Source organism: Colossoma macropomum, unplaced genomic scaffold, assembly GCF_904425465.1.
Source record: "Colossoma macropomum unplaced genomic scaffold, Colossoma_macropomum, whole genome shotgun sequence".
Taxonomy (NCBI): Eukaryota; Metazoa; Chordata; class Actinopteri; order Characiformes; family Serrasalmidae; genus Colossoma; species Colossoma macropomum.
The window spans coordinates 10,176,041-10,188,801 of NW_023494784.1; the positions used below are offsets into that span (position 1 = coordinate 10,176,041).

General features: G+C 39.2%; 1 protein-coding gene across 5 annotated transcripts in view; it reads right to left on the reverse strand.

Moving 5' to 3' along the window:
- Positions 1–12,761, reverse strand: part of gulp1a (GULP PTB domain containing engulfment adaptor 1a) — a 158,958-nt gene that overhangs the window by 41,323 nt on the left and 104,874 nt on the right. For all 5 annotated transcript variants that reach the window (XM_036577482.1, XM_036577488.1, XM_036577495.1 and 2 more), the window contains one exon: positions 4,518–4,598. In XM_036577482.1, the coding sequence (XP_036433375.1) occupies positions 4,518–4,545 (28 nt within the window). In that variant the 5' untranslated portion in view covers positions 4,546–4,598. The remainder of the gene's footprint in view (positions 1–4,517; positions 4,599–12,761) is intronic.

Genomic DNA, 12,761 nt, shown 5'->3' on the forward strand with positions numbered 1-12,761 from the left:
GTTTGACAGTTTCTGGTTGCAGATAAAACATAAGGAAGCATCAGGAAACCAGCTGGAGTGCTTATAAATGCAAATATGTAAAGTCCATTTTTCTACAAATTATCGATGTTCGTCTTAAATCTTTCTCTTTGCCTTTTCTTTAGCTACTAGCTAGGCAAGATTGTTGCATGCGTTGCTATGGTGACCAGCAGTCTGCGCTCCAATCTTCAGCGTTAAAGTGTGAATTAGCAGTTCTACATTAACTCCAGCGTTTAAGACCATTTATTGTTAAACTGTGTTGAACGATCAGCAGAGCTTTATTTTACTGTAAAGGAGGATTATTTTATTTTTACCTACAAATCTGATTCTGCTGTGGAGCCGCCAGAGGATAGTAAAAGAGCCGCATGTTGCCGACTCCTGGCCTAGTATATATTGAATAATTTCTAGCAGATACTGAATGTTTTATGGTAGTCACTAAATAATTTATAGTAGTTACTGAATAACAAGCCATAATAACTGAACAATAAGCATTGTGATAAAGGAATAAAGAAAAAAAAAATCACCGACATAAAAAAAAAGCCGAAACATTTGCAATTTCCTGCTGATAGAGAACCAGCATGACTGATCAGTCTTGAGATACACTTAGAAACACTTTTAAATGTGGAAAATTCTTGAGGAAAAATTTGCTTACAGCACATTTCTGGTAGCTCTGGTGTAGCGCAACATCATCACTACAGGAGGATAACAGAGGCATCATCCACATCAACACAGTTATTTATTTCTACATTCAACATTCTCTTCATCAAAGGCACGCTGTTTTTGGGTGAGCTGCTCCTGTTAAACCTCTAAACAATTCTGTTGCTGTCAAGCCATAATGAACAAAACATTAAAGATGGTTTTGTTTCATAAGCAGTAATAACCAATAGGATAAAAATCCATGTTAAATAATGGCTGAAGGAGCTGAAGGGTGAAGGGTGGACCTCAGAACTGCTGATCTGAACATTCCTCCTCAACTCATTATTCTTCCAGTCATTAGATATTCCGCATAAACACGGTGCAAATCTTCTTCATGGACCTCCGCCGCTCTGCCCCTCTAAGATTTATGGCGGCGTGGAGCGCAATATTGACCAGCTGTAATAATGAAATGCCACGCGATGACTCTGCAGACGTTACGTGTGCAGGTGAAACATGACCACATTACCACATCGACTCCTGGCTCCGCTCTCGTTCTGAGCAGCCCTCATTATCTCCCACATGCCACCGAGCGCTAATGAATGCATGCTCACAAAATGATTAGAGTTTCTCTTTGGTAAATGTCAGTTGTGATGTGGTCACGAAAGCGATGGATGGACCTTTGTCACTCAGTGAAAGAGTTGAGAGCTTTTTTTTCTACGACAGATGGCTGGATGTGCTTTTGTAGTTCTCCACAAAGCAACAGCGCTGCTGTGTGTGTCAGTGTGCAGGCGTCTGAGACGGCGGGGACGGCAGCGCGAGGCACGGAAAGAAACGCTCTTCAGCCATCAGTGCTGTGCTGTGTGTTGGTTTAATTCATAGTAGATACTGAATAATTCATAGAAGTTACTGAATAATTTATAGTAGATACTGAATAATTCATAGTAGATACTGAATAATTCATATAAGTTAATGATTTATTGTAGTTACTGAATAATTCATAGGAGTTCCTAAATAATTGATAGTAGAGAGTAAATAATTAATAGGACATACTGAATTATTCATGAGATAGTGAATAATTCACAGTAGATACTGAATAATTCATAGGAGATACTAAATAATTCATAGTAGATACTAGATAATTAATTGTAGTTACTGAATAATTCATAGGGGATAGTGAATAATTTATAGCAGATACTAAATAATTCATAGGAGATAGCAAATAATTCTACTGAATTACTGAATAACACGTCTTAAGATAACTGAACAATAATCTTAGCGTTAAAGGTATTAAAATCACCAATATAAAAAAAAAAGCCGAAACCTTTATGAACATAAGAAAGCAATTTCCTTCTTCTACATAATCAGCATCAGTGATCACTCTTGAGACATGCAGCGCATTTAAATGTGGAAAATTCTCCAAGGAAAATCTGCTTACAGCGTATTTCTGGTAGCTCTGGTGCAGCAAAACAACATTACTACTGGAGGATTTACAGCTGCGGATTTCTTTTTTAATTTCTGCATGAGCAACAGGTGATGATATAAACAGTATATAAACCTCACTGTGGTTTGATGCTTCATTTAAGAGAAACTCACAGAGTCAGAATTTTCCGTAGTGTTGGTGAAAGAGCTACATACCTGAAGAGTCTCCCAAACTTTTTGTCTTGGCAAATGGTTATGATGCCATAAATAAAGATGGTATGTTGGTTTTAATCAAAAATACAAATTTAAAGGAAAATTGGAATGTAACAAGCTATAGACATAGCTTGTTACATTCCATAGCATATGTTTACAGGTCAAATCAAATATCCTCACAGGCCTGTTTTTGGACAGCCCTGCTCTGAAAGCTACCTCACAGGAAGTTATAGCATGAAAAGGTTGAGATGTTGTTTTATGATAGTTTTGAGCAGATTTTGGACGTAGACTAAAACTTAGAGAACACAGAGTGCTGTGAGGTAAAATAGTCCCCAAAGAAACTTTTTTTTCCAGATTTTCCACTATTTTACCATCATTGTCATTCCATATAAAACTCAGAAGATATGTGTAGGTTCGCTGCTGATTTTGGATAGTAGGTAAAATGGCTATATTTGTGTTGCAGTCATGGCGACCCCTGGTTCCTATCACCACCACCGTAAAGAAATCTGAGTTTCTACAATCAACCATTTCATATCAAACCACTCTCAATGACTCAGTTTACACCTCCAAGATTGAATTATGCAGAAAATTAGAAAAAATCTCAAATAACAGTAATCTGTAACAGACGTGCTTATGTGGTTTCTGACACTGTTTTCTATAAAAATTAACAAAAGTATAAAGAAAAATGTAGGTTTCATGAAAGCATTTTAGCTATGCAAGGTACTTTGGTGAAATATCAAACTTCAAATACACACATTTCTTAACTTACTAACTACATTTAAGAGGAAAACTAGCAAATTTCACTTCTAGCTTTAGTGTATCCACCTCACACTGCCTGACCTCATAATGAACATATTTTTCTGTGCAACTGTTCAAAGCTTGTCAGTAGATGAAGAACAGTTAGACTGAGAAATGTCATTTATATGAAACAAGATCATGTGGCAGGAATGTGACATATGACAGGTTTACAAGACAGAAATCAATTCCACATCATCTGCCTTTCAAACATGCACTGTGAAAAGTGGCTCATCAGATCAGCCTAAAAACATTACTTCATGTAGTAACAAGTAAATGAACTGGTTTTATTCAACCTAAATAAATACTTTGAATGAACGATTCTTTCAACCAGTTTATTTTTTGAGGTGAATAAAACCAGTTCAACTGCTTGTTACTACATGAAGTATTTTTTAGGTTGATCTGATGAGCTATTTTTACAGTGTGGATGAAAACCTGAGGAGAGAAAGGAAGAAAACTCCTCTGACCTGGAAATCGGATCTCTGACCGCATCAAACAAAGTCAGTCAGGGCAAAAGAAACTCTAATATAGAAATATTAGCAGTTTATTCAAGAACGCCTGGGATCCCAGAGTGGGCTAGACTCATCATATCAAGAACCCATTCATTCATTTAGAAGAGAGGGAGTGGGGCAGGCAGTGGTGATTACAGCAAGCTGGTAGCCTCCACAATGCCCACCAATCAATCAATCAATAAATAAATAAATAAATAAATAAGCAAGCAAGCAATGGTGGAGACGGAGAGGCTGGCCTGCCAATGCTGCCAATGATGAATGAGAATGAAAAAAGGGGACAGAGAGAAAGAGAGAGAGAGAGGGGGGGAGGGAGAGAGAGAGAGAGAGAGAGAGAGAGAGAGAGAGAGGGAGAGAGGGAGAGGGAGAGGGAGAGTGAGAATAGAGAAGGGAAGAGAGGGACAGAGAGAGAGACAGAGAAAGAAAGAGAGAGATGGAGGGAGAGATGGAGGGAGGGAGCGAGACATGGAGGGAGAGAGAGAGAGAGAGAAAGAGAGATGGAGGGAGGGAGAGAGAGAGAGAGAGAAAGAGAGCGAGATGGAGGGAGGGAGCGAGACATGGAGGGAGAGAGAGAGACAGATGGAGGGAGAGAGAGAGAGTGATGGAGAGAGAGAGAGAAAGAGAGAGAGAAAGAGAGAGATGGAGGGAGAGAGAGGGGGGAGAGGGGGAGAGAGGGGGGGAGAGAGAGAGAGGGTGAGATAGAGAGGGAGAGAGAGGGTGAGAGAGAAAGAGTGAAGGAGAGAAGGAGAGAGAGAGAGAGAGAGAGAGAGAGAGAGAGCGCGCATGTGTGCATGTCATGAGTCATTTTTCTTTGGTGGGACTGCAGGGTTTAGTGTCTCTGGGCTGCTTGTTAGGGACCCTCTGACATGCAGAGATGCGATGACAGAGTAAAGGGAGGAGAAAAGAGGCCAAAGAGCCATCACTCACCTTTTTTCCTGTTAAACGCTCGGCTCATGCTGGAAAAATGCTTGATCTCAGCTGTGCGTCTCAGGAATGTGCCACTTTAACCTGGAGGAACAGGAACACAACCAAAACGTTCACATTTTTACAAGAGAAAGCAGCAGATTCACTGTCACAGAGCCTTTTTAGCCATTAATTTTCAGTTAGTTTTACATGTTAAGATGAATAATAATAATGATAATAATAATAATAATAACAATAATAATAATAATAATAAGATATAGACATTATCCGGTGAACAATAATAATAAGACACAGATATTAAGATGTCGCTAGAATAAGATGAAGGGGCAGTCGCTGCTGTCCTGCACTTGCCTCATTGTATTACATTCAGCTTGCTTATGCACTCACAGTTAAATGAGAAAGTTTGAACGGCTCCTCTCAGATGAGTTTTAGAATTTTGACAATTTTAATTTTAAGTTAAAACAAGCAAAATTAAGAAATTCTGCACTTACTTTATTCAAATTGAAGCAAATTTGTAAAACTGACCACATTAAGACCTTTAATCTGCTCATCAGAGGCTTTTGCACAAACTTGAGTGAATGCCTTCACTAAAGCAAACGAAGGACAAATACTATCAAATACTAAGAAATTCTGAAATTCATATTAAAATTTTAAAGCTTCTACTTTTCACTCAAATTGTTATGCTGAAATCATTTGCAATGAAAAAAATCATTGTATTAAATTAGAAAGGAATGCAAAATAAAAAGTATTTTAAGTATTTTCAGCAGCAGTCTTAGAATTTTGGATCCCAATGTTTGTTAGCAAATCCTCTACAGGGAACACGCTTAAATAAGATATTCGTCTGCTGATTTTAACTGACTATTAATATAAGATAAAATGTGCCATAACTTTTGCACAGGCCATAGTTTGTGTTTTATTTTTTCCAATATGTAAAATTCAGTAAAGAAACAGTAACTGTGCATTAAAGCGTGCAGAAGTGAGCTCTCTGTAGAAAATGTGTTCACTTCTTTTCACTTAGAAGATCAACAAAACGTCATTTGACCAGGAGTGGCCAAACTTTTGCACACGACTATATAGAAGTTCCTCTCTTAAAGTGCAGAATATTGAGAGGAGATTATTGTAATGAAGCACCTAATCCAGTTGACCAAGACTGATAGTAAAACCTGCCCGTGTGTTATTTAAAGCCTGTAAAAAGCCTTTATTATTCTTGGCACCAACACGACTCACACTGTTTGCGCTCAGGGAGAAAAGAGTTTATCAAAACACGTGTTTATGCCTGTCATGTCACATTATTCTTAATATGATGAGGGAAAAGAAATAGTTTGAGAAAAACAATGATATTTCCTAATATTCTGGGCATATTTTACACTATCAAAGTGCAGGTTTTGCCTAAATAATTGTACTTTTCCAAACGACTGTTAAAAGCTCACATGGTAATTCTTTAGCTCTGCTATCTACTCATTACTTCTGCGCACTGTGCTTCTGTGATTTGTGGCAGAAATTTAGAAGAACACAAAGGTTAAAATGAATGCGGTTAAAATAAACACTTATTTCCAAGATGTGTGCAGTGAAGTTAAACAGGGGTTTCACAATTTCACACAACCTTCAAACCCACTCGGCTCAGACCTCAACATCAGCTCATCCCACACTTAAAGAGGAGGGTTCTTCAAGGGTTCTTTAGTTAAGGGCATGGTTCAAAAAGGGTTCTTCTATTGTTACAAGCTTGACATTGTAACAGTAGCAGAACCCGTTTGGTGTTATATAGAATGATTTCCAAAAAAGCTTAGAACCTTATACCTTATATAGACCTTATACAACACATTCTCCATTGAACTGAAGAGCCATGCAAAGAGCCAGAAAGGGTTCTATACATAACTCATGTCTCTAAATAGAATCATTGCATGTACTAAAGAACCCTTGAACCATCTTTTTTAAGTGTAATCCCTCCACTCAATGAACACACAATGGAAATAATGATTGTTTTATGTATTTTTCAGATGTATTATGTCAAAATAATGAATTAATAAGTAAATATTTTGACAAAATATGTCAAAATAATCATATTCTCAAGAAGTAATAACTCCACGCAATTTCCACTTACTAAGTCAACATCTTGAGACAACAAGTCAGAAAAAAAAATCAGAAAAGGATTAAAAACATTTCTCCTATCTGGTGGAAACTGAGCTTCATACAAAAAGCTTATGAGCCAAATGTGGTTATATTGTGCTGGTGTATGTTAATTAAAAAGTTGTGCCACCCCCACCAGGCAAAGAGTCACTCAACTGTTGGTCATTAAAGCCTCTCTTAGTAAATCTGCCCCAAAGATGAGTTTCACTATTTCACTAATTTGAACAAAGAAGCTGAATTATGACAAAGCAAAAGTAAAGAAAACAGGCGTGTTGTCTCCATTCCTGTAAAATATTAATACCTTTTGGAACAACATTTAGTCACTGTCCAAAACAAACAAACTAACAAACAAAAATTCTCTGAAAACGTAAAAGGCAAAAGTGCTCTTAACTTTTAATGAAGAGGTTTTATTCCAAGTACTTTTGAAGCAATTCTATTGGTCTATCCAACATAAAGCTTTCAGACCATGTAAAAGAGAGCTGTGTTCAAATGACACAAAAAAAAAACACAGCAACGACTTAAAATTATTAAGGCTGTAAAAATGTAAAATAATTAATCAGGATTAATCACTATTTTGTGCAGTTAGTCACGATTAATTGCATGTCTCTTCTTTGTTTTAATTTGACCCCATTCCATTTAAAAGCAGTGCATTTTGTTATTGCTGTGTGTGGATCAAATAAGCTTCATCAGGATGTATTTCACTGCTGTCGGAACAAAACCTCTCCAAAATGGTGACTTTACAGAAGAAAGAGAAAACACACTTTATTTTTAATGTAAGTCAATGGAAACAGACCCCCCACTTAATCCACTTAAAAGCTGTACTTCAACTTCAGGACAACAATCAGGGATTCTATCAAAGCAATATACAGCATGCTGCATCTGAGCCTGCACTACTACAGATGGTCTTGAAGGGTCAAACCAAGAAAATGTCTTTTAAAAGAAATCAGTGGCGCCCATAATTTGACACATTAGAAAGGCTTTGACTTTGACAGCACTAAAACAATACAAACTAAAGCTGTTCAACAAGATACAGGTTAAAGACCTAAAACATGAACTGGGTTTAGCTCTGAAAGGCGACCTGTAACTGACTGACAAAACTGATTATGTGCTGTTTTTCCAGAGCACTATTTCATGGACCATTTTCCTAGATAACCCGACCCATCAGGAAATGACCAATTACTTACACTCTGTCTGAAACAGACCCATCAATCTCTTCCTCTTAACAGACAGGCCCATTCCCCCACCACAGGAAGAAAGAGAGATTCAATACACTGCGTATACAAACAGACACATAAACAAGATTAAGCACTTTTCTTATTGCATCAACGCCGCATACACAGCGACGGCTTTCTCTCTCATCACTTTCCAAACAGTTATCGATTCATCTCATAGAAACTTCCCAGCCGGAGTTCAGAGGCAGTTCACGACTCATTTGTCTTAACAGCACAAAGGAGTCAAAACCTGCTTCAGAAAATGCTTTTAATGCCGTTTTGGCAAATTAAATTTGCGTTAAAATATCCTCCACAGCCCTCAGACAAAGCACGAGTTAAGCGTTAATGAAAAAAGCTTCATTTAATCCCACAATGCATTACTATAACCCAGTTCTCTGTCCACCAGAACAAAGCTTTTCATTCAAGTGATGTTTAAATCGACTCCCTGCAGAACGAGTGTATTAGTGCAGGTGAAACTCCGTTTATAGGACGTTTGGCATTGTATGGTAGAAATATAGCTTTAATTTAGATCCAGTTCTATTCACTGACTTTCTCCTCTTCTGTTGAAGCTTTCAGATGGAAAGAAAAGGTTTTATTAGCCTGATTAATAAAGTAATTTATTAAACTTCTTATTAAATGAAGCAGCGCTTTGACTAACATCCTGCTGAGCATCAAAGAGCTGCTTGCGTGACTGCAGACCTTATTGTTCAGCTGTCATTCATTTACCAGAAGGATTGCGGTTGTGACTCGATGTTGTGGTGAGAAGTGCCAAAAATATACTGTTACAAATTAAGATGCCTTCTTTAGAGCACCACATTTGTGGTGTAAAGGTTCTAGGAAGAACCCTTAAACTGGTATAGAACCTTTTTAAGAGCATACAGCACTGTGCAAATGTCACAGATCAACATTCTTTAATTTAATTTCCAGTCCAAACAGCCTTCAGTTATTAATTTCTCAGGAGATATTATGATTATTACATGCACTCGAATAAGAAGTGACCCTTATTAGTCCCACAACAGCGAAAATTCACCTCAGCATTTTAACCCATCCGTGCAGTGAAACACCACATACACACTAGTGAACATGCACACTAGGGGGCAGTGAGCACACCTGCCCATAGCGATGGGCAGCCCTATCCACGGTGCCCAGGGAGTAGGTGGGGGTTAGATGCCTTGCTCAGGGGCACTTCAGTCATGTACTGTCGGTTCAGAGGATCAAACCGCCGACCTTCCGGTCACAAGGCTGGTTCCCTAACCTCCAGGTAAAACGTCAGTGTTTCTATCCATCCTTCCACTGTGAGAAGACAACTCAGCGCTATGGGTCTGAAAGGATGTGTAGCTGTCAAGAAGCCTCACTAAGAAAAGGAGACGGACACATCAAACAAAGAAGCTGAACAATGGACTGACCACCCCAGAGTCCAGACCTCAACACCACTGACATTTAATTAAACTGTAATTTTGATTCTTCTAAGCATCAACCTTTAATGAATGCTATATTCCACTAGCATTGTCATTAGCTTTGGAATTTACAGCCAACACTCAACAGTGGCGTATAACAATCTTCTTTTTTTCATTTTACATGTTTAAATGTTCAGAGTCATATGTCTGACAGGACAATATATACTGACTTGATTTGGGCCACAGAGATCCCCAAAAAAAGGAACTTTACAAACGTAGGGATAAAACGTTCCTTACTGTCAATGAAAGTTAATATAACAAGATTTTATTCTAAATATTTTGGACCATTTCCATCCATCAATCCATCCATCCATGCCTTTTAACCTTCTGGGTCGTGGGGGAAGCTGGAGCCTATCCCAGCAGTCATCAGGCAGAAGGCAGGAAACACCCTGGACAGGCCGCCAGTCCATCACAGGGCAGGCAGGCAGACAGACAGACATACATTCACACACATTCACACCTAGGGACAGTTTAGCGTGTCCACTCAGCCTGACTGCATGTTTTTAGACTGTGGGAGGAAACCAGAGTACCCGGAGGAAACCCACGCAGACACGGGGAGAACTTGCAAACTCCACACAGAAAGGACCCTGGTGGCCTGGCTGGGGAACCGAACCCAGGCCCTTCTTGCTGTGAGGTGACCACGCTATCCATTCTTTGTGTCATTTTGAAAAAGTGTAAACAGCACCTGGCACTTTCTAATTACGCAAGAAAATATGATAAAAAAGTAGATAAAATGTTTTGTTCAGATACCAATTCAATGCTTTTTCAAGTGCCTCCATACTTGCTCTAACTTGGTGGTTCAAAAAGGATTAAATCACCTAAGAAACACCAGTAATAATTACATTATCTCCAAGTATAAAACTTCTCCAAATAGTACTTTACTATCTATTAACTATCATAACAAAGGAATTTCAAAATGTCTGAACGAATTAACAAAAAATATACATATAAAACTGCAAACCTGATCACAAATAAGTATAATTTACCATCGATACAATACCAATCCATACCAGGCAGCCTATCAATGAAACATCCGTCAGCCAAGTCCACTGCAGTGCCCACAATGAGATGAAATCTCACCAGCGAAGAAGCAAGTGAGCTGCAGTTCAGCCGAAAAGTAAGAAATGCAATGTCAAAGTTGGCTGGAGAAAACATGCATAGCCTTGAACATGGTAAACACAGACAGCAGCTCTGAGGTCAAGTTCATATAATTAGCACATTATGAAAAAAGGCTTGCAAAATAAGCACCATGTCTGCATGTGTGGGATGGCGGTGGTTTCCTGGCTCGGTCCCACAAAGGGCAAGGCAGTACAGAGTCGGGAACCAGTAAATTACAGCATTTTTGGGACAGAAATGTATTTTTGGCTTCTAAAGGTATAAAAGCACATTTTCTCAAACAGAGGAAACATTCAACTCCTCTTACTACGTAAACAAAAACAGGGACTTCCAGTGAAAAATATTTACACCAGTACAAACAAACACATATAACTGTTGGTTACAAATGTACTGTGTTCTTCTAATTCTAGAAGAGGTGGTGCGAAGCACAGTGGATACTCTTCTGATCCTGCACACAACAGGTAGTCACTGGAAATTAACTGAACAACATACACACTTAAGTCAAAGGAAAACTAGAGAAAAAACAGAACGTTCTACAACTGGAGCTCAAAAAATTATTAAATGATTTACAGAAAATGACACTCCTAACAACCACCTGGAAGACCTGGTAGACACCAAAACTGCCCCCATCAGATAAACAGCACTTAAAGCTTTCATCTCTGAGAGAGAGGAGAAAATCAAGCTGCTTCAGATCTGAAAACATCCACAGGTGTTTCTGTCCATCCTTCCACTGTGAGAAGACGACTCAGCGCTATGGGTCTGAAAGGATGTGTAGCTGTCAAGAAGAACCTCACTGAGAAAAGGAGACGGACACATCAAACAAAGAAGCTGAACAATGAACTGACCACCCCCGAGTCCAGACCTCAACATCACTGAGTCTTTGAGATTACTTGGATTGTGAGAAGCAGAAAATACAACCAACTACTAAGACTGAACTTTGGAGGTGAGGAAAAATTTCCCTGCTGATTCCCCTACTGAAAGAAAGTCTCCTGAAAAGATACGATTATAGGGCTACAACTAAAATATGGTGGTCATAACCACAAATCATGTGGAGTATTGGAGCCAAAGTAGAAGGAGAGAACCACTGAGAGCAGTAATTTGAATTTGTGCTGGCAAACAAGTCTACAGAGACCTAGAGATCATCTGTGCGTGTCCTAAATCATCTGAATCATCTCTAGGTTCACCCACTACTCTTCTAGACGAAGGTTCAGAGTTAAAGATGGAGGACGGTCCAGGCCTATGAGGGTCATGGCTAATTAACAGTGCCTGTCAACTTGGGTGACAAAAACATCAGATAGAAACGTTGCGATGCTGACAAACTTGCGGTCAAGGCAGTGTCTTCCTCAAGAAGAGTGGTAAGGAGGTGGTTTAGGATAAACAGTGTGATCTCTAGTGGCCCTTCCTGTCAGAATGGTTCTGCCTTTTGGAACCACTGGGCATGACTGCATTGGCTTATTCCTTTTCTCTACTTCTTTCTCATCCTAGCACCTATTCCAGCAGTTGCACTGCTGCAAAGCATAGTTAGGGGATAAAAACTCATAGTTGCTACTAAAGCCAAGAGGTAGCAATTAGCTTTTGTGCTGGGGTGCAAAAGAAAGAGGAAGACCCAGCTTTTGGGTTTCAGCAGTACTGGGCTGGATTAAACCAGGTATCCCAGCAGCCATTAGGGATGGCCTTTTTACTTTGAGATGAGCTCTGCTAAGCTGTGGTCAAACGAAGTAGCAGGAAAGGTAGCGATTAGCAAATAAGACCTAGGACAGGACTAGCCATAGCTACATAAGTAGTGAAAGTATAGCTAGAACTACATAAGGGGTTGGCAGTTAGCGTCTACAAATGCACCAAAGAGGGTATAATGAAGGCCTGAGGATCAGCATCTAGCTTCATAGTAATACTTCATACATAAGTGATAACACCTAGAAGAAGAGGAGAACACCTAGAGCTAGTTAGCATAATTCAAATGAGATGCACCAACCAAGCCTCAATGACCTTAATTCATAGTTTGCCACATTAGCGTATTGAGTAGCATGTACTGCATATGTGGTCATAGCCTTTGTATTGAGATGAGCTCTGCTGAGCATTGGTCAGATGAAGTAGCAGAGAGGGTAGCGATTAGCGAATTAGGACATAACACCTAGGACAGGACTAACCACAGCCACACGAGTAGTGGACATACATCTACAGCTACTTAAGGGCTAGGCAGTTAGCTTCTGCAAAGGAACTGAAGTGGGTACAGTGAAGGCCTGGAGATCAGCATCTGGCTTCGTAATATATACTTATATACTTCACACAAAAGTGATAACATCTAGACCAGGGGTGGCAACCCAAATGTTAAGAAC